Source organism: Botryllus schlosseri, chromosome 9 (assembly GCF_051294905.1).
Source record: "Botryllus schlosseri isolate E-star chromosome 9, Bs_hap1, whole genome shotgun sequence".
NCBI classification, from domain to species: Eukaryota; Metazoa; Chordata; class Ascidiacea; order Stolidobranchia; family Styelidae; genus Botryllus; species Botryllus schlosseri.
The window spans coordinates 4306083-4329592 of NC_137244.1; the positions used below are offsets into that span (position 1 = coordinate 4306083).

Here is a 23510-nt window from a genome sequence, read left to right on the forward strand (position 1 = left end):
TGTGCACCGATTCCGAAAATATAAATTAAAATAATGATCAGGCACTGATCCACCTAGAATCCGACCTCCAAGTCTGAAATATCGGCCGTTGCCGTTCGATGTTAAATTTCTATAGTGAGACGCTCGCATTTTGTCTCCGGTATCTTTACTCCGGAGTTCAGCGAATTCCCGAATCGTTATAGCGATAACGTCATAGCAACGACAAGTCAGGCGGCTGCTAGCTTTGCAACGCGATTGTTGGCCCTTCTCCACATCGTAGAGGTATTCTTCTACCAATTTTCGTCCGCTGCAGTTACTGATATTTCGCAGTTTCAGAAGGAAAATTCGCTAGAGAAGATCATATTAGTCATCAAGGATGCCTCACCGTGTTTCTCATCCAGCCACGCGAAACCCTAGACAGGTAAAACATGGTATTATATCTGGTACGCAAAGTGGTACCGTAACCGGTATTGTAACTTAGTTAAATCATTCTGACGTAAACTAATATCGTATTCGCGTATAGGGTGGACCGGGGTCTACAGTGGGCGCCGCAAGAGGCAATGCCAGAGTGATACAGCGAAGAAGGGTAAATATTACCGTATACCGTGAATATCTGACACCGTTCACATTTCAACACGCGTTTTATTCACATCATAGGATGATGATGATCAAACAGAAATGGGCGATCTGGGGGATGAGTTCCTGCAAGGAAGAACCCTCGTCAAACCCGACGATCAACTGGAGTTGAGCGAAGCAGAACTGAAAGAAGAATTTACCAGAATATTAACAGCCAACAACCCTCATGCACCACAGAATATTGTCAGATTCAATTTCAAGGTAGGCTATTGCTGACCCTTCTCGTACTTTCTCTCGCTAGAGTTCCAGCAAATTAATTTGAATTTGAGTAGCATTTAATTGCACAACTACTTGTAAACAGGGCTGGGCAAAATCTAGTACCTGAGTGATCTAATTCCGAGTCGAATATTAGGCTTCAATCACTGATTATAATGTCACAACAGTATGAATGATGCAAAAAGTTCAAATATATGCCCTTCATGCGACCACAACGAACGTAACGCCAGATAATTTTTCAACCACACCTATTTCATTGCATTTTATAGAAGTGCTGTGGATTGATCTTCACAGATTAGTCATTTTCACTGACACGCGTTGCTTTGTACTGCACTTTCGTATGAAGCGATAAGACCAATTGAGGTTTCAAAGCTTCTACTTTGGGAAAAATGTATTGAAACTGTAATTCTCGTTAATAAATTAACACTTAGTGGAACGTATCAACGTATAAAACGTATAAATTCACTACTCGAATAAATCATCTCTCACTACTCAACCTAAATCATTGGAATTAATACTCAATTGATATTAGAGTACTCGAATCATTGTTCCCTGTGCTGCTTGTAATTGGTCGTCGGGCATTCAATCTATGTCACATACATTGTGTCTCGAAACTGCTCGTGGGATACCATCGGAAATATGTTAGTAGATTTAAGCCATTTCGACTTTGGACATGATATTTCAGGAACGCACTTTCAAGCAGACGTCTAGTGTGGAACAGATCGCCATTCACTTTGCCCTCGACGGCAATATGCTTCACAAAGACAGCGACGAGGCAAGGAGACAGCATGCAAGAGGTGGCGCTGGAGAAAGCCATAGGTAAGTACCATGACTTATTTGTCTTAGTCATACAAACATATATATGTTTCATGTCTCCATAGAATGGAGATCATAGAGTTTGCTTATACGGGAGAGTGATAATCCTGTGATTAAAACTGTTAATCGTTGCGTATAAAGCTGGATAAGATTTCATGCGAGGATTATCCCAAATCGTCCGGTGAAACTTTTAATCTATCATAGTAGGTTGCTGTGATTAACAGTTCTTAATCAGACGGTTAGCATTCTCCCTGATCAGTTAACTTTACGATCTCCGCCCTGTAATCTGGTTTGGAATGGACTGTGCTGGCAACTAGCTCGGTGTTAGGGAGACTGCTTATCGTTAGGGTTGAACCCCGTCCTGCAGATTATGAGACCTGAGACCAGCACTCTCACCACTGAGCTACGGCAAGTGACTTTATTTTTCATCTGTCCGTGTTTTTAAAACAGTGAAGCAGCGTTGAGCGAAGTGGGCGAAGAGACGGAAGCCGCGGCGGAAGAAGAGGGCGAGAAAGAAGAGGTCGTGGAGGAAGCACCGAAAAAAGAAAGCTTGCGGAATCAGTTCAATTTCAGCGAAAGGGCTTCGCAGACTTTCAACAATCCATATCGGGTGCGTTCGATTGTTTGTCACTTATAACTTCTTACATTATAAAGGTGTTTTCGACTGAAAGAATATGTGACTTGACTTGACTCCATTGCGATACTTGACTGGTGGCTGGACTTTTGAACTGATTTGACTTCAGTCAAAGATTTTATTAAATTGAAATGTTACTCGAAGGTAGCGTCTCGATCCCAACACTGCACTAGCGCTGATACAGATGTGTTGCATAGAATAAGATTATCGGGACCCCCTAGAAATTCGCCGCAGAAGCTAATGCTGTTGTGGTTTCGGTTTCGATTCGGTCATGTTCTTGGATGGGAACCTCTAATCAACATTATGGTCCTATTGACCTATAAGGATAACTCGGCGTATTGATGTTTTTCGTGCAAATTTTTTCAATATACTTGATCTATCAGCAAATTATAAATCCCTGGTCGCCATATCATTCGATGCTGAAGCTTTGAAATTTAATTACTATTACAAACAATGAATTCCAATTGATATTTTCCTCAGGAACGTGGAACTGCGACGGAACCTCCACCTCGTGCAAACTTCTCGGCGACAGCCAACCAATGGGAGATCTACGATGCTTACCTAGAAGACATCCAGAAACAAGTAAAATCAAGACCTTTATCCACACATAGTAGCAACGTTAGTGGTTAACCATTTTCGAAATTGAAAGATATGTCCGTGCGACTAACGCAAAGTGTTTGAATACACTACAAATAGATGCAATCTTCGGAAATTTATTCAGTTACTGTGATACAGGAGATATTTCACACGGTTCTTATGGCACTCAGAATAGTGATGCAAACTCACCCCAAAACTGCTTTTGTGAAAAGTAACTGGTTCTGCGGAAAAAACTGTTGAAGAAGAGTTAGAAATAGTCTAAAAATATATATAACCACTTGAATAGGCAGTGCGAGAAGGCAAAACCTGCTTGACTACACTGAGTGGTACTGAGTAATGTTTGCCGATTCAGGAAAAAGCCAAAGAGAAATCGAAACAAGTTCCAGCGTATAAGAAAGATGACGAGAAAGTGCGTAAGAAGCTCACGCCGACAGAAACAGTGACGGATGACATCAGCAGAGTGGGTCGGGCCTCCAAAATTATTGGTGAGCCAGCGTCTTTTACCAAGGCAGCTCTATTCATGGAGCATTGTGTCTTCCTCAGTCTCTCACACGGTATTCCTAGCCATGATGAAGTCTGAGCGAAATTGACCGGCTTGGTGATTCGATTTTGAGTCGAGTATTAAGCTTTGAGTCAAATCGAGCATTCTAGTAGGCCTACTACTTACTATGCTGTTGTAATAGTAATAATAACTTTAACAGTTCGAATATATTATATGTTTTTATTGTTCCTATTTTCGTTGATGAATTAGGCTGATTACTCTTGGTACTGTTTTTGACTCGAATCAATACTTTTGATACCCGACTCGGATCCGATTTTTCAAATAGTTGTCGCCATCCCTAGTTTTAACAGCATTTGAACGTTATGTATTTGAAAAGGTGGTCAAATCTAAGTTATGTCTGACGCAATCTAAATACGAGTGACGAATTCGAATAATTATTATTAAATCGAGGGGAACAGATGTGCTAGTTTTAAATTATACGCACACTCCTTCTATTAGCATTAAATAGGTTGATGGATTTGATGAAATTCAACTCCAAGGCACATAAATGAAAGAATCAATGGCCTCTCTTCACGTCTCAATAATTTTATGCTCAAGTCGGATAATTTATTAAGAATGGTGTAATTTATGGTCGTTACCTGTTCTGATTCACGCTTCAAAGTATGAATCAAGAGCAATCTTTTCTTCGAGTTTGATGCGTGTGTGTTGATGGTGTTTTATGCGGTCTTGCAAACATCGCGCCGTTATTCCCGCATCATCATTTATTAAATCAATTTTAGAGCGAATGGTGAACCAGAACACATTCGACGACATTGCCCAGGACTTCAGTTACTTCGAAGACGCGTCCGACGAGTTCCGTGACCAGGAAGGCACGTTGTTGCCACTGTGGAAGTTCTCATACGACAAAGCTAAGAGACTGGCGGTCACATCAATATGCTGGTAAACCTCTTTGCCTGGTTCAATCCCTTTTCCATTTGACTCTTGTATAAGATACCGAGGTAGCGAGTAACAAGGTCTTCTTAAATTTAGGGAAGGCTCAGGTAGTAGTTTTAGCACGTTAGTAGCTCTAACACTTCCTCAAGTGGATTTATACTAGGATACGACTGTTTAAAAATAACTGAAGTTTCAAATTTTACTGGCTACTTGATAAAATGGTTAGGTTTCCTAGAAAAAAACACTGCACTTCAAATTGGGCTCAATTACAACCCGAAGAAGCATTGCTATGACACGAGAAAATTTTGGATCTATTGAATAAAAATAGGAAGAAATACTATTGCAGTACGTGATGCACTGAATGAGTCTTTTTGCCAATATGCCAATTCCACATGTAAGATGCTTCTGTTCCGAAGAACTGTAGTGTACATGGAAAAGGCCGTACAGTATTGAGATGAGACCCTGTACTTTTTCAGGAATCCAAAGTATAACGATTTGTTCACCGTCGGTCACGGCTCGTACGATTTTGCCAAACAAGGCAGAGGAATGCTTCTTTTTTACTCTCTGAAAAACCCGTCCCATCCGGAATACGTTTACTCGACTGAATGCGGCGTAATGTGCATCGATATACATCCCGACTACCCGTGAGTACGAGTCTTCAAGTATTTACATGGGTGGATCAATAAGTGCCAGTGCCACACTTGAGAATACAATCGTATTTGGAAATTTTGTACGTGTGTTGACTTTGCGATTCACATTCTAGGTATCTTGTAGCAGTAGGGTTCTACGATGGCAGTGTCGGCGTTTTCAACGTTCAAGAGAAAGCGCAGGGCGCAGTTTACATAAGCACAGCAAAAACAGGAAAGCACACTGATCCTGTGTGGCAGGTCGGCACGAATATAGTTTTTTACATTCAGTCCCAGGGTTCGCAAACTAAGGGCCACGAAAAACTTTGAAGATTTATCATTTCCAAGTCTACTCCACTAGGGCACAAAAAGTACATTAAAATTTCATAAAAATAGTAATACAGAAATGAACTACTTCTTTATCTTGAGTTTAGTTTATTCCTTCAACCACCAAACCAACAATTTAGACATTGTGAGACCTAAATCAAGCCCAACCATCACATTAACTGGGTATGTAATACTAATCATTGATCAAAAGAATTGAGAAAAATGGGGGCCAATTATTTTTAAAAAATTTCCTAGGGGTCCACGATGTAAAAAAGGTCGAGAACCCCCGATTTAGCCAAAGCTATGAATCTTTCACTCTGTTCTAATGTATTTTTCAGCTTATGACTTGTCAAAGCTTGCGTAATATACCCGAAATGATGATATTGTTATTTAAAATTGTCCATGATCACCAAACTATTGTGCACAGTTTTTAATAACACCTTGAAGGTATCAGAAATGCATGTGTCTTATACATGGCGCTTTAATAGTGCTGGACTAAGTTGATTTGATTCCAAGTCTTTTATTAAGCTTCTGGGAAATAATTCAGAAGTTCAAATATGTACCTAGAATGCTATCACGAATTAAATAGCGGTAGTTACATGAAGCAAGAATAATTCAGTGTTTGTTAACCGTGATTGTGGTATTATGCATTGGGACAAGCCAACGTCACTTCAAAGCAATGTCGGTATCTTGAACAGTCTCACGATACTTGTTTTGGATGCTGTGATACTGCCAAACTTGATTTCAAGACTCCCACAGTAAATAAATAATTTGCAGCTGCAACAAACGTATATTCATCACTAGTACTCGAAAAATAAACTGTTATCATATGACTCCAATCATTATCCTCAGCCCTAAATTTGATTATGCTTTTCTTGACTTGACTTGACTATATGTGCGATTTAACAAAATTCTTGTATGCGGGTGAGGTGTGTGTCTCATACAAAAGTGCTCAAGGTAACTAATCTATTGTTATCAGGTGAAATGGCAGAAAGATGACCTGGACAACAACCTCAACTTCTTTTCCGTATCGTCGGACGGCAGGGTTGTCTCATGGACACTCGTGAAAGTAAGCTCGTTACGTAGTGATATTTCCAAATTTGATTAGAATTAGAATTACTGAATTCACATAACCATGGACATTGAATTGAATTATGAATTATAAGTATACAAAAGAGAGTTGAGAAATACAACACAAATCATTCGATTCACATCAAATCAGATCAAACCAAATCATTCACATAAGTATTAGAATTCAAACTGTCTGTATACCATGCTTGGCTCGTTTCTTTGCTCGTTTTTATTATCAAGTGAACGTCAATTATACAGTTGCCCAGATGACCTGTCAAAAGGGCCGATTTTAGGTTTCATCACTTTTGCAATTAAGTTAAGCCAATTCGCAAGTTATTTTGTTTTTGAAAAGTGTGGAAAGGCTTGATATCTCTGAATTTGTGGCTTCAAATTTTGATTTTACATTTCTAATATGTTACCCAAGTGTAATACTGTTTGTAAATTATGCATTAGAATTTGTAAACCAGAGTCAGGGATATCTAGAGTTCATTCTTGTGACTGCGTTTAATAGTCAAATTTACAGAGTTTTCAAGCCTCAAACAGCTAAAATATCTTGTTAATACTCGGCGTGCACATCATTCAACTTTATTAAGGACTGATTAAAGTGAGAGTAAAACTTCTGAGCCCAATTTACGCAATGTGCCCCACATCTTCGAAGTACTGCTATAACAACTATTTTGCAACATGATAACTAATAATAAAGCAAAACATTCTCTTCAGAACGAGCTCATATACACTGACGTGATCACTTTGACGGTGAGCGATATTCCAGCGGAAGGACCGGATGGAACGCAACTGCAGTTGCTCGGTATGATGTTTGTATTATTAACACGAATTGAAAAGTATATTCACATTGAAATGAACGCAAATATTTTCGACTGACACTCGTCAGGGGTAATCGTCAGCTATTAGCACAGAATAACTCAGTATATCAACAATGGTATCAACAAATATGATGAAAATTGTATAATCTAGGCCAACAGATGTCTTAAACTCAAAGTACTAGTTTTGTGATATATTCACAAACTGCTGTTTACTAGTATTACTATAATATGTTCTTTTGGGGGATTTTTCCTCCTTTTTCAGGAAATTGAAAGTGTTCCCGAGGACTCCCAAATGTCCTCCTTTTTGGGAATTCGTCCTCCTTCATATCTTTTATAGCCACAGGCACAACTAAAAAATGCCATAAATGATGCGAAATCTGTAACATGGATATTGGTCTTTCGAGAGTATGACTGGAAAAATGACTATTTTTTTGTCAACACCACAGCAGTATTATAATTAGATGGGTAATTTTTAGTCAAAACTAGAGCGTATCCCGTAAAATTTTAGAATTAGCAGTTTTCTCGTCCGGTAATCAAACTTTTGTGATTAGTGAAAAATGTCCTCCTCTCCGGATCCCAAAATATGGTAACCCTACTATTGGGAAAAACTAGGTTGGCAGATTTTGATATAAGTGAGCTACAAGGCACATAATCAGAGAATGAATGACCTCTTCTGAATATGTGAAGTCTGTTAACTCAATAATATTTCGTGTAAATAGAATTATCCATTACATGTTTGCCAATGGCAGAATTCATGACCGTTGAACTAGTTTTGAGATTAGTTTCCATCATGTTTACGAGTCAAAATACCGGTATTTCCCTAATCGATCTTTTTACTGGTCCAGATTTATAGAAAGCAATTAAACAATATGGTAAGCATATCCTTACCCTCAATCCAACAAACGTATTTCTTCCATTGCAATCAATCAGGATGCGGCACATCTTTCGATTTCCACAAGAAGATCGACTACTTATTCCTGGTCGGTACCGAAGAGGGAAAAATTCACAAATGTTCCAAAGCGTACTCCAGTCAGTTCCTGGACACGATCAACGCCCATCACATGGCCGTCGATGCCGTCAGGTGGAACCCGTTCCATCCCGATATCTTCATTTCGTGCTCGGCTGATTGGACCGTGAAAATTTGGGATCACAACTACAGGTTTGTGCGATCTTCACATCATAGTTATAATGTTTGCATGACCGACTCATTTCTCTTTAGTCATCAGCCAATGTTCACCTTTGACCTGAACAGTGCGGTGGGTGATGTCGCATGGGCTCCATTTGCTTCCACTGTATTTGGCGCTGTTACAGCCGACGGAAAGGTAAAATTGTTCTTGAAATGAATTCGATGTTCTTATTTCAGAAATTGCAGTTAGATTCGCTTGTGATTGGAGATCTCTTACTGTCTGTTTTCATTTGCAAAGCGCTGTACAGATGGGAACTTATGGGCAGTTTGATATATTTTGTCTAGATTCTTATTTTTATTTGTATCATTTCGGCTTTAAGAGAGAGAAAAGGATTTGTTTCCTGGCGTTTAAAACTTTAAAAACGTACTAAGCTTGTAATGAGATTGAGCAGGGGTACCCAACCTTTTTTACACCGTGACCCCCTTTGAAAATTTTTGAAAACTCATGGCCCCGCTCTGTTACTTTCAAACCTATGAAAAACATCCTTTTAATTAATACAACTGTAGTGGAGTAGACCAAGAGATGATAAATATAAAATAATATCATTTTACAGTATATTTCATGGCCCCTGAGAAAGGATCGTGGCCCACAAGGCTGCAATGTCCCACAGGTTTTAAACCCCTGATATAGAAAGCATTGCGATGCAGAAGGTTTAATTGCTTATCAGTGTTGAGTGGGCCTATTTAATGTTTCCAATCTCACATAATATACCCTCTCAAGATTTTCAAGTTCGTCAATTAACCCTGTGTGGAGACTCAAAAACCCTTGAGACTTTTCAGTGGAATTTTACTGTTCAAATAGCGAAACTTGTATTGTTGACCCAACCATCCTTATTTCAGGTGCACGTTTACGATTTGAACATCAACAAGTACGAGGCTTTGTGCGAACAGTCGGTCGTGCAGAAGAAGAAAACCAAACTGACTCACATCGAATTCAACCCGGATCATATGATTGTAATCGTCGGCGACGACCGTGGATACGTGACCAGCACAAAACTGTCACCGAATTTACGGAAATTACCAAAGGTCGGTGTGCATGACGTAATGTAAGATTGATTTTAGAGCGGGAAAACCAATGTCAACAAGAAGTCACACTATGACGAGACTGTCTACAGCAGCGGTTCCCAAATTTTTCAATAAAATTCACGAATCGGTGTCTTTGCAATTATTTAAATGACTTATGGTCCCTTATCAAATATCAACACAAAACAATACGTTGGATTTTATGGTGTGACTGTAACGGGTGTAGCAGCGTTTTTGCAGATTTTTTGCAACAAGCTTGACAATATTAATTACGTTTTTGACATCGCGAATCTCATTCAAGTCTCGAAAACGCTGGTCTTGGCCTTCATAAGGTGATCCGCCTAACCTCTAAGTGACGAAGCCTTCAGACCCCTCTTGCCCGACTATTTTTATATTCCGAAAATCCAACTATTTCTGAATCATGCGGGCATAGAAAATTTTCTCGCGGACCCCAGTTTGGGAACCACTGATCTATAGAGACATCCCAACGTCGTACCCAGAAGTGGCCTTGGTCAATGTTTCTACTCAAGTAGCAGTAACACCATGAATTTCCACTCGATTACAAGTAAAAATTTCCAAGATATGTCTAATCTACTTCAAGTGATAGTAGAAAATAGGTTTAAAAAGTAGTAAATTAGGTACAGTAATTTCGAAAATTATATTTTGCCCAGACGTCACACACTTTTAGGAGTTAACCATAGGTGGCTATTTTCGAAATTCTAAGACATGCCTTTGTAACCAAATCGACTAATGGCACTACAAGCAAATAGGTGAAATCTTCGAATATATATTGAGTTACTGTGATACATGGTCCCTTTACCATGTTTTTATGAAAATTTCACTCACATAAGTGACTAGCTCTTGTCCCTAGCTATTCTCTACTTATCAAAATCCAAAATTTGAATAGTTCTGCCGACAAAGCTGTTCAATTAGAAATACTCCAAAGATATATCCAACCTCTTGAGCAAGTAATGCCAAACCTACTTGAGTAAAGAGTAAAAGTACTTCGTTACTGACCACCTCTGGGTACAAAAAATAGAAGGGGCAAGATAGTGTTTGCCCTCCATTGTATATGACTGGTAATCTTTGATCGCAAATAAATCATGGATCGAAGCAAGTCATATGAAAGTATTGATTATAATTCTGTCTGTACCGACAAGATAGCGTAATGGTTAAGCGTCCGGCTTCTTGATCGGTAGGTCGTGGGTTCGATTCCCGACCGGGTCAGACCAAAGACCTGATTAGTAACACTGGTATCCATGGCTTCCCTGCTTGGCGCTCATGCATTACTGGGATAGCATGGAGGGGTGGTGCATGACTTAGAAAGCCGTAAAGGCTATATCTGCACTTCCTTGTCCAGCGGCATATGCACATCATGCACTCATGGTATGCATATGCGCAGATCGTGCGTAAGTGTATCATGAGTCGGTGTATATGACGCAAAAAACATCAAGGACAAAAATAAACTACGTCCTTTCCTACCTGTATAGTGACGAGAATATTTGCTTTTACAGAAAAAGAAGGGCGAAGACAAACCTCCCATTGATCCAGAAGTCGAAGTTGCGAAATTGGACAAGATACTAAGCCTGGTTCGGGAGCCGGATACCCAAGATCAAAAATGAATTTCGACCAATGAACCATCTCGAACACTTGTTTCTTATCTTTTGTAGATAATATAGTTACTTTTATATAATTCTATTTTGTTCGCACTATAAGTATAAAGACTTCTGTCGAAACCGATGCGGGAATAAGTGTCTGCAATGTAAGGTGGAGGATAAGGCTATGCATTGGGTTACTTTATTCATTTGTTCATTTATTTAGAAAGTTTATCAGTGTCACGGTACAAAGAAATTCAGTCCAGATTGCTTAATGCGTCGACTGCAAAGGTAGTATTGTTATATCGCGGGGTTGTCAAATCAATGGACGGATATCACACAATGCTACGCAGGGCAACTAGTCTGTCCAAACTTATAGATCGTATGTAAGTGAATCGTCACGCCAGTGTAACGTTCTTACCAGTGCTAGCTCAGAGTCACCGCTACTAACAGTGTTGCAGTCATTGGGTCGAAACCCCTCCATTTTAACCAGGATTGTAATGACTCGAGTCGCGATTGTTTGGAGACTAGAGTCATTTTTTCAAATGCGTAAAATGACTCGACTGAAGTCAATTATTGTAACGACTTGGCTTGTACTCGAGTCATTGTGCATGACTTGTACCAAGTCATATGACTCGAGACTAAGACGGCCAAGACAGACATTTCATTGTGACTTCGAAGAATAGTAAAGTAACCACAAGATTGGTATTTCGTCTATCAGTCCTGATACTTGGAAAATGGTGCCAGAAACTGAGGAAAATTACTATATTATGGATGCGAGCCATTCTATATCACTTGACCAGTTGAAAAAAGTGGTCTGAACCGAATTGAAGTGTACATAATGACTTGGACTCAAATCAAAACACTCGGACTTAGCTGACTTGGACTCGAGTCAAAACTATAGAAGTGAAATTTACTAGTGACTTGGTTACCACTCTGATTTTAACCCCTAAACTCATAATCGTGATGTAGAAAGCTGGTCCGATTCCGATAAAAGTTTGGAATTGCATTGGAATTAAATCTAGTTATTTGAGTTTTAGTTAGTTAGTTGCATATTGAAGGTCTCTAGTTCTAGCTGCAGCTTCAAAATTCAGTGGTTCAACAAGTCTAGGCTCTGTCGGATCAGCCAACACCACACGTCGCTGCTACTTAAAATTCATATTTTATTCCGTAACGGCGAAGATTCCAGATTGGAGCGAAAAAAAATACATAAGGTCAACACAAGATACTCTTGACGGCTTCGAAATATTTTGGCTTAAGCCGCTGTTTCAATTCGTCCGCCGTCACCCATGCGTAGTCCAGCACGCAGGGATCCTCAAATTTCAGTTCCGTAGGCTTACCGAAGCGCTTCTCCGCCAAAGCTACGACTGAGCATTTCGCGATCGCCGAATAGATAAACAATTTTGCCCCGTCCCGTTCGCAGTTCAGTCTGACGCCTTTCGGGAATTTGTACTTGTAGAATGAAGATGGGGCGTTTGAGAATATTCTCGCTTGGAACTCGTCCGATCGGTGAATGGCCAAGGCTCTTTCCGCGCACTAAATGGGAATTGGTATCGACATTCAAGCGATTGAGATTTTTGTAATCATCAATCCGAGAAGTAATTTCCGATTTTCGTGATCAAAAGTATGATTGAATAGTATATTTATAATGAAATGAACCCGAATATTTTCGGCTGACACTCGTCAGGGGAAATCGTCAGCAACTAGTACCAGTTTTGTGTATCATCAATAAATAGTACATCCAGATTAACCTAACTGCACACCTCGATTATCCGAAATTTTGTGCAGGAGGCATATTTGGTGATACGATCGTTGATATACAAATTTCTACCAATTCTCTACTGGTTGCTAACGATTACTGGTTATTTGGGTTTATTTCAATATGAATATTTTATTGAAGTAGATATTGAAGTTCTGTGCCTGCAAGAATTCTTTATAATCCAAAGTCTAAACAGCCAGTAGTTTCAGCTGAGAAATTGTTCTAGTAGTGGAAGCAACAACTGCTAGAGTAGGCACCGCAAAGGGGCAAAACTTACTTCAGCCCCAGTAGAAGTAACATCGTAAATTTTTATTTAAGTACAAAACTAAGTGTTTGCGCCCAGTTTTGCCTAAATAAAACAAGAATTGGAAGAAATCAAAAAAAAATGCTTGAGTAAGCGTCGCAAGTACGGCAAAACTTACTTGAGCCTCAGAGGTGGTCAAAGTAGTGAGCGTTGGTACTCAAGTAAAGTTTACATTAACATTTTTACTCAATTATAAGTAGATGCAGGAATTTCCAAGACAATTCAAAACTATTGAATTTTAAGTGAAATTAGGAAACGAAGATTTGGAAATCACCCACGTAAGTAATTTCAAAAACGTCCATATAATTTTAGCAGTTAATCGGAGGTAGCTACTTTCAAGATGTAGGGTATATTTTCGGGACAAACGCAAAACAACAAAATACTCTGCAAATAGATGTAGTTTCAGGCATAGTCATATTACAGAGATACAACTGTGACAATTCCACTCGTGAAAGTGAGGCGAGCTTTTTCTTAAACTACTTTTAAACTTGACAATAATCAAAGAGTGAAAACTAACAAGTTTTGCCTAGGACTGAAATAAAAGTAGTTTAAAAATATAACAAATTGAGTACTTTACTACTGATTACCTCTGGGCAGCACACGTATGTTAACTATTTTAAGAAACTGTTGGAGGTATAGAACCTCAACATACAATTGAATAATATATTTGTATTGAAATGAACCCGAACACTTTTGGCTGACACTCGCCAGCAACTAGTAGAGAATTCAATAGAACTCTGTCGCCTGTCGATATACAAAGCGCTTTCCAATCCTCCACTAGTTGTTGACGATTACCCCTTACGAGTGTCAGCCAAAAATATTCGGGTTCATTTCAATATGAAGATAGCCTACGGTTCAATTGTATGTTGAAGTTCTGTATCTCCAAAAGTCTCTTGCAATTGTTTCTAAATCAAAGATTTTGGTCTCAAGGAGCCATACACCACACCAGTGTCAACTATCTCTCCAAAGTGAAATGTGTTATCAATATTATATATAGCCCATGTTATAGCCAAATGCGAGACAAATTAGCTTTTAGTCTTGATATATATTCGGGGGGGTAAAGCTAAGTATAATTGCTTAAGGGAACCTCAAAGGGAAATGGTTAAGAACGACTGTTACTAAGTCGAACTGCGGCTCACAAGTAGGCTAAGTAAAAAAGTAAATATTCCTTCTTGGTCTAATTTTGCCGAAACAACTGAAAAGTATCAAGAAAAAGTAGGAGCCTAGTTTAAATCATAACCACACGAGGAAGTATTGTAAGTAGGGAAAATCTAACCCGACATTTAACCCATATGCTTAAGTGTCCCATGCTGAAGTGTAGCATGCCGGGTTGTAATAACTCGAGTCATGACTCGACTCGAGTCACGATTTTCAGATGACTCGACTCGACTCGAGTCATTTTCTCAAAATACGGAAATGACTCGACTCGACTCGAGTCAATCTGTGTATTGACTCGACTTTGACTCGAGTCATTGCGCATGACTCGAAGCAAGTCATTGACTCGAGATTCAGACGGCCAAGACCGACATTTCATTGTAATTTCGAAGCCAACACACTATTGGGATTTCGTTTGTTGGTACTGGTGCTTGAAAATGCGTCCAGAAACTGCTAAAAGTAAGGAAAATTGATATATTATAAATGCGAACCATTCAATATCACCAAACAGAGTTAAAAAAGTGGGTTTAGGAAGACTTTAACTGGAAACTGAGCAGTCAATACAATGACTTGGACTCGGACTCGAGTCATAATACCATGACTCGGACTTGATCCTCTGTTTGCTGACTTGGACTCGGACTTGACTCGGTGGGAATTGAAAATGACTCGACTTGACTCGAGTCAAAAATATAAAAGTGAGATTGACTTGTGACTCGGAGCCTTGTGACTTGGTTACAACCCTGGTAGCATGCTATTATGTACATACTTCTTTCATCGTCTCATATTCTTGGATCTGTTGCGTCGGCAGCAGCCAAACCTCGTCGTTGCCCAGTTTCATTTTCACAATGTAGACGAGCATGTCTCGCATTTTACGGTTAATATTCTTGAGGTCGTCGTCGAAAACAAAATGTTCGTGTTCCGATTCGAGAAACTCTTTCAACTTGGCTTCGTTTTCGTCTTCGATATCCTGATGCGAGACTTTGAAGTCAATATCTTGGGGATCTTTTTCTCCGGTCTAAAAAGCAACGATCATACGTTACACAGACAAACTATATCAGCGTGCCTGCGGAATCAGTGATAAAATAGCTTTCGATTGAGACCAGTTTCATGAAATTCTGCGCTCTGGTCGCCAGCTATAAGATTACCTGATGAAATTATTGATAATTGCATTCGTAAGTGTGCTATTAGTCTGTAGCATCTTTGCAAAAATATTGCAGTCAGCTATGACACAATACAGATGCCAGAATCTAAGAATCCACACGAAATTGGAGTGTTTTTAAATTTTACGACTCACCTCCACAGCAGTGATGAGTTCTACTTGTCGATTATGTTCTATTTCCCACTGCGACAGAACGCTGCGTTCATATTCCTGTTGGCGTAGCAATTCGAAATATTCTTTTTCAATCTCCAGATGGTTTGGCGCGACCAACGGGAGCCTTGTCTATCAGTGACGTGATAATTTAATAATTTGAATAAGCATCTATCACAGTAAACTTACCAGACAAACCGCAGCGCAGAGCTGCCAATTAGGAGAGCTTTTCGGTGCAGGATGCGTCTCCGAATGCATCATGGACGAGTGCCATCGACATTTCTGCAAGCCTGGATTAGAATATATCCTACACAATATACCAATTCCATTTCTCATGGACTGGCGCACTGCCATATCTTCAAGATACAATCGTTGTGTAGTACTACTGGCTTTCTAAATCATCTGCAATTATAAGAACATGCAAAGACTTAAAATGATACATAGCTCTACTGAACTGTTATGATGTTTTATGCTCGACATCGCTCGTGCTTGCACAAATTGTAAAAAGATTTTAATTTTGTACTGCGGAGCACGATCATCGCTAAAATATTCAACATTATCCAAGTTGGGAATTGTACTTTTGAGAAATTCAGTTGTTTCAATTCGAATCAGATACATACATCATTAGCCTACTGCATCGTGCAACAACTCTTCCAAGAGAAAGCATAGATTAAAATGCAAAATGTCATGGTTTGCGTACTTGCAGTACTTAGCAAATTACAGGGTGCACAATGCAGCATTGGTGAGTTCAATGATACTCCTGTTCTTCATCTTGAAAGTGGAAAGAGTAATTTTCCACAAAATCTTTTAATACATGAGCTTCTTGATGATCAATATCTTGTTATCGTATTTTTTTCTCAAACAGAAAGACTGTGAATGCGAAATGTGATGATGTCGTGCTATATCCTTAAGCTTTTTAAATATTAATTGAACAAATTCCGTTACCAATAAGGTTTGAGTTATAGGATCAGTTCAGTCAACTGACACCCACTGTTGAAAGGAACAGGCTCATCCAAATCTTCAAAATTTGAGTTTACCAATTCCTGAACTGGTTCAAATCCGGGAAAGTTCGGGCAACTCTGTGGCATGGAGTCTCTGTTTTCAATATTGCAGACTGCCAATTGAAGCAAATCTTTATAAGTTTCCTCAATGTGGGCAGCATGCAACTCTTCAATGTGGGCAGCATGCAACAAGACAACAACATTTTGATGTAGCCTATGGTACAGACACATACAGCATGTGTTCCAGATGATCCTGCGCGAGCACACCATTTTGGCCTCCATTCACAAAATCTATAGAATCCAATCTTTACATCCGGGTTTTGCTGTTTAAACAGGGTACCGTATGCAATTCTTTCAGAGTAAACAAACGTAAACTCTGTCTTTCATCCCTGGCATCAACCTTCTGTGTTTGTTGTTTTCATAAAACTTCACCACTTTTAAAATTGTTTCATCTGAAAGCATCTTCCCTTTTCGTGGTGGTGGCACAGAAAAAACTCTTTTGTCTTTATTTCACTCATTTGCATCTCTCACTAAACTTTCACTTACTCCAAAAATTTCCTAGATTCTCTATCTTTAATACATTTTCGGAGCCATTGCTAAGACTTGAAGTTTTGAGCTCTTGTTGAATTAGGGCTATTGATTTATTCTTGATAAGAGATCTTCAAAAGCGGTTTCATTTTCATATTCCTCTTTTTCCATCTCTACTAATTCTGGAATCTCATCAACATGTAGAACCTTGGCAAGCTTTGCTCCAACATTGATATTCAATCCTTGTATTTTTCTTTTGCTGTATCCAATTTTTCGATTACCAGAAAAAGAATGCAGCTTTACTGGAGATTCACCAACGGCATGAACACTCTTATTCAGAGATGATAGCGAGGAATCTGTTTCACACTGTGACTGTATTTCTTCCAACTCACTTCCACTAGTACTCAATGATGTAGCGGATTGCCTACAAGCTTTTTTCCATTTTGCATCTGCAATTGTTGCATAGTTTCCTCCCTGGAATGATATTCAAACTACTGTCGTGGTGCTCAATTCGCTTAAACCAGTTCAAAGTAATGATGCGTAGTTGGAGTCTAATAGGTTTTTTGTGGCTTTCAAATACATCACAGCAGGATTTATATGATGCAGAATAAGCGTCAAGAAATTTGTACTTGTGAAACGTGCAGATTGTACCAGTAGTCAAAAGATCAGTATCGGTACTTGTATTGATGTTGCATTCTGCTCCAACCCGGATTTTCAGAAGCTCTCGTTCTTCATCATTTAGATCATCCAGTGACACTAATTCTTGCTTTTGATAACGGTAGGCCTTTATGTGACAATCAGCTTCCAAAACAGAACCTATACTACAAGTATCCATACTACAAACAAAAGTCTTAATCCACTACCGTACAACCTGTTATGAAAGTAAAATTGTAATAATATTTCAAAACTCAACAATTTTTTCAACGGTCATTCAAAACAAATTCACCTCGGAATCAAAAGCGTGCGAGTACAGCACACGCGCGTCAGCAAAGAACAACTACTGGGTAGATCATATGATCAGGATGGAATACAAGATAACGCATGGCTTCATGAAATAGGCTATATGCCGGACCCAAATTGTGGAACAGCATCTCGCCGGCTATCCGACAGTCGCCGTGAATGTCCGCATTCAAGTCGAAATACAAACAATTTCTTCTAAATGAATATAACAGTCTGCCATCATGATTACTGGACTACGACCTAACATCGATCTCGCCTTTTGCCACACCACATGCCACCTCAGACCTCATTTTGTCGCTTGCCTTTTATATTCTCTGCTTTACTTTTCATCCAGTGTGCATGCCTCTTCTTTACTTCGCCTAGGTCAAGGTGGGTGTCTGATCTATAAGACTACTCCAAGCCGTTTCGACACCTTCCTATCTTTTCATTGTATTGCAGTTTTGTGGTGTTTTGAAATGATGAAAATAATAATAAACTGATACCTGATACACCGATCCGCGCATTTTCCTCAAATAAGTTACCGTCTTGATCGTTGGTCATGGGAAGCTGGATATAGGTGACATCTCGCGAGTTAAGCATAATGGCAGCTTATCTGTTTGTGGCGGAACGTCAAAACGAGGCCCCTTGCCCCTGGACTGCACAATTGAAAATACAATGTTTGCACAATTGCCCGAATGCACATGACTGAGACATACGGTAGCATCAGATGATGGAACACAATTTCGAACTTTTGAAGATTGCTATTTCCTGGCTAATGATTCCCGCAATATGAAGCGTTAACATTTCGATATTCGCTTCAACTTTAATTCTTATCAATGCAAAAGAAATGTCTGCATCGCAGTGGCATCGAAGTACAGAGCATCAACGACCGCCATGATTATTTGTTTATTGACCTTTCACCGATATACATGACCGGTTTCATACCTGACCAGAGATGAGTGATTCAATACCACTGAGTTCAATACCTATTACCTACCAGCCAGAGATGAGCACTTGAGCAGCTGATCCAATCCAAATCCGAACCTTGAAATCCTAATCCTAATCCATAACTTTTTCTTATTCATGTCCATGTCCCATCCTAATCCGATTCCAACTGAAAATTCAGAAAAAATACTAATTTATGCAATGGAGGGATTCGAAAATTTTCTTTCACAACCAACGATTCACTTGATTCAAGATAACTTAGTAACCATAAGTACATTAATAAATGATCTGAATAAAGTTTATCGCCATTCGCCACACGACATCCAGATCATAAAATTCTCATCTCGAAATTGGCGCGTTACGGACTTCGGGGCCCACAACATGAGCTCATGAAAAGTTTAACGCAGAGCGAATGTTTGTAGTTGTATAATTGTATATCTGACTCCAAGATGTATTATTGACTCCAAGAAGGTTGCGTTTACAATTCGCTGCGTGTTTCTTCTTTCGTTCGACGAACCGGCGTAACCGCGCCGTACGGCCTTGTTGGCTGACGTACCACGAAGCCTGTCTATTGGACACGTATTCGATGGATCACACTGACGAATATATTTTGTTTCTGTCTCCACGACTTGTAACTTTATTGAATCACGTACGACAAAGTAACGGACTTCCGAATCAGCGAAATATCAAGAATTGAATGACCGTCTCTCACAGCCACGAGAGAGTACATGCACAAATTGTTATCTACGTTCACACGACAAAATATACGACTCACAAAAGTCTTATCAGGTTTCAGTTCCGGGAATTACGTAAGGTCTACCAACTCCTTATCGACTAATATTTAAATGGCGTTATACCAATATACTCCGTTAAAAGTTCCCCCTTCCCACCAAAATAACTTGGTGCATATTGGTCAAAATCTCAAACCTAGGGTCATACAACATATGGACTGGGGCTAATCATAGGGACTGGAGACAGGAAACGATTTTATATGCAGGGGCAAAAGTAAACTAATGAAACGAAATACCATACAAGCGTGACAGCGTGGCAAGCGGGTCAAGCGTGGCAAGCGTGTCAAGCGTGGCAAGCGGAAACCCTATTTTACATAACCATCTCAGAACGACTCGCAATATCATCGTTCCGTCCTACTGGCAACTGAAACTCAGATCAACAATAGTTAGCGCTCAAACAAAACAAAGAAATAAAATACATAATTAAACCAGCACAAAAGCGTTACAACCGTGACATTACAGATCACTTCGCATGCACTAACAACAAATTAATGAAAATGTATAATAAAGAGCAACAAAACTAGAAAATGCAATGCAATTCACAGACGTAACCTTTTGATGTCAGCATGCATTCATTTCTACAACACTCCAACAAAGAGCTTCGGTGATCCCACGTTACATTCTACGACGGGGAGTCACAACATGATGCAGCAATCCTGCATTTACATAATATATCAATGCGCAAATCACGCTTTTCACTACGCATATCTTTACTTTACGCGATTCAACAATCGATGAAGCAGCAATCCTGCATTTATGCAACATATTAATGCACAAGGCATTTCTCATCACGCATATCTTTATTCTACGCGATTTAATGCAACACGTAATCATTCAAATGTCTTGGTCTAACAATTCGTCTCCCTCTGGACGTATATCTTGGACTTGACTCGTTGAGAGTTCTGCCTTCGTTACATGTTTGGGTCTTAGCATCATCGCGCACGCGGGATTCACGCCTACGAATTACGCGATCAACAGCAACAGGTAAGCAATCAGATACACGCTCTCGAGACGCGTCACTAACACTACCCGGACAGTCGCTCTCGCTGTCATCACTACCAGAAGAAACTACACACGCGGAGTTTAGTACAGCTTTGTCCGCATCAACGGGCGGAAACTGCTGCAAAACATCATCGAACGCGTCGTTATCTACATCAAATGGCGGAAAAAGTAACATCGGTCTGTTTATGCAGACTACTGACATACAAATCAACAACATTAGGCAATCAAAAAAAACACAAACATCACTTAATACCTCAAAACAATACATACACGATATTACGGTAACATTAAAGGATACATTACATTGGGCATTCAGAAAACCGATAATATCACTCGCACAACAACTAATTAGCAAGATACTGCTATGGGTAGAAAAAAAATCGAATATTCACCTGCAATCATTTTATTCTAAATTGATATGAAACTTCCTAATTCATATCACGTAGCATTTAATATTGGTATATACCAACAGAACGAGAGTGTGCCCTATTTATTGTCTTACATGCAAAGCAATGTTTGCAACTATCATGCACTACCGCGGTGCATATTTTCTCAATGATATACTCAACATAAGGGTATCGTCGTATGGCAGAGGCCTAATATCTCTTCATAAGGCTTGCAATATATCATTATTCATCACACATACATATCAAGCTATTCAGCTATTGGATGCATCATGGCATCGAATAACTAGGGTAGCCTTCTTGCCACGGGTTTACCCGCACACATCTCTTATCAAAATATCATGCTATATAAGCACCTGCGTCCTACAGCTCTAGCAGCGGAGGATTTGACTCGCAGGAAATGCGACCCCTATCTGGGTATAGAAACCAATGATTGCAAGTTACTTTACAAAACTATACTTTGCCAATATCCCAATAACAGTAACCAACTAACGTCGTAGTGTAAGAGAATAAAATCGATCTACCTTATTGTTCTAATCCGTGTGATGCATGCTTGGAGCACCACTGTCCGCACATCTGCTAAACTTCTGCGATTTCCGAGCATTTTCTGACACTGCAGACGTCTTCTTCATTGTTGTCTTTGTTACGGCGTATTGATCGTCGAAAGCACAACCCCGCTGCATTTCTTCCTGGCAATAACGTCTCGTCATTTTCTCTGAATGCTCTTTCTCGCCGCTGTGCAAGGCGAATCTTTATATTTATCGTTTCCGTGGTCCGATGCTGTATTGCTATTTCTCGCCGTCGTGCAGGGCGAATCTTTATATTGATTGTCTTCGGTCGGCCGGTCCGTCTTGATTACTTAAATGTCGGTGTCACCATTTAACGCAGAGCGAATGTTTGTAGTTGTATAATTGTATATCTGACTCCAAGATGTATTATTGACTCCAAGAAGGTTGCGTTTACAATTCGCTGCGTATTTCTTCTTTCGTTCGACGAACCGGCGTAACCGCGCCGTACGGCCTTGTTGGCTGACGTACCACGAAGCCTGTCTATTGGACACGTATTCGATGGATCACACTGACGAATATATTTTGTTTCTGTCTCCACGACTTGTAACTTTATTGAATCACGTACGACAAAGTAACGGACTCCCGAATCAGCGAAATATCAAGAATTGAATGACCGTCTCTCATAGCCACGAGAGAGTACATGCCAAATTGTTATCTACGTTCACACGATAGAATATACGACTTACAAAGGTCTTATCAGGTTCCAGTTCAGATAATTATGTAAGGTTTACCAACTCCTTATCGAATAATATTTAAATGGCGTTATACCAATATACTCCGTTAAAAACACCACACTGTTCGCTGATGATACTCACCTCCTCTCTTCCGCATCTTCGACGGCAGAGCTAGATGCCCTGACTGGTGACCAAATGCCCAAAGTCCATGAGTGGACGGCCCAGAACAACATTTGCATAAACGCCTCCAAATCGCAATTGCTAACAGTTAATTCAAAAAATAACCCAATAACCGTTAATATCGCTGGTCTGCCCGTTTCCAACACAGATAATGCCAAATATCTCGGAGTTTTACTGGACTCGAACATGTCCTGGAAGAGTCATATTCAGTCCCTAGAAACTAAATTATCACCGAAGTGCGGCCTGTTCTACAGCCTTGGGCGCTTCATGCCAGCATGGGTTCTTCTGATACTCTTTAAATCCTTAATCCAATCGAAGTTACATTATGGCATCTTCTGTTGGGGGGCTGCCAGTAAAACTGCACTCAAGCCACTGCAGAAACTACAGCATAAAGTGCTCCGAATCATAGCTAGGGCCCCAAAGGGGCCTGGCTGCCCATCCAATAAGTCGCTGCTGAAGAGATTCGGCGTCCTAAACATAGAAGATATGCGGAAACTAGAAATCGCCAAGTTTATGTATCAGTTTCACTGCGGTCGTTGCCCCGAATATTTCAATGACTTCTTTACCTCCGAATCAAAAGCGCACAAGTACAACACACGCGCGTCCACGTCGTCCAAATATCATATGATCGACCGAAAAGATCATCGCTCCATCAAATATGCCGGACCTGATGTGTGGAACAGTATCCCGCCGGCCATCCGACAGTCGACGAGCATGTCCACATTCAAGTCGAAATATACAAGCAATTACTACTAAATAAATACAGTCCATCCTCAAGATTACCGGACCACGACTGACCTATCGATCTCGCTTCCCATGACATGCCGCCCTATTTCTTGTCGCATTCTTCTTTTATACTATCTTCTTTACTTTCATTCAGTGTGCATGCCTCCTCTTTACACCGCCTAGGCCAAGGTGGGTGTCAGATTCCATAGACTACTCCTTGTCGCTTCGACATCTTCCTGTCTTTTCATTGTATCGCATT

At 39.9% G+C, this 23510-nt stretch overlaps 2 protein-coding genes across 3 annotated transcripts; one reads left to right on the forward strand and one right to left on the reverse strand.

The window, feature by feature from the left end:
• Positions 1–219: 219 nt before the first annotated feature.
• Positions 220–11110, forward strand: LOC145445847 (dynein intermediate chain 2, ciliary-like). Of its 2 annotated transcripts, XM_080323997.1 has the most exons (17): positions 226–261; positions 316–400; positions 503–565; positions 637–816; positions 1517–1650; positions 2098–2257; positions 2762–2863; positions 3231–3363; positions 4160–4319; positions 4790–4957; positions 5077–5200; positions 6246–6335; positions 7058–7145; positions 8092–8320; positions 8381–8483; positions 9188–9373; positions 10885–11110. In XM_080323997.1, the coding sequence occupies exons 2-17, from the start codon at positions 356–358 to the stop codon at positions 10990–10992; spliced, it is 2073 nt and encodes a 690-aa protein (XP_080180123.1). In that variant the 5' UTR covers positions 226–261; positions 316–355; the 3' UTR covers positions 10993–11110. The 2 variants fall into 2 exon arrangements, with proteins under 2 accessions (XP_080180121.1, XP_080180123.1); XM_080323995.1 differs by having other exon boundaries at positions 220–400.
• Positions 11111–12108: 998 nt separating this feature from the next.
• LOC145445860 (large ribosomal subunit protein mL46-like) lies at positions 12109–17929 on the reverse strand. Its single transcript, XM_080324015.1, has 4 exons — positions 15682–17929; positions 15478–15624; positions 14950–15198; positions 12109–12501 (listed from the first exon to the last, which is right to left on the reverse strand). The coding sequence occupies exons 1-4, from the start codon at positions 15844–15846 to the stop codon at positions 12181–12183; spliced, it is 882 nt and encodes a 293-aa protein (XP_080180141.1). The 5' UTR covers positions 15847–17929; the 3' UTR covers positions 12109–12180.
• Positions 17930–23510: the final 5581 nt, after the last annotated feature.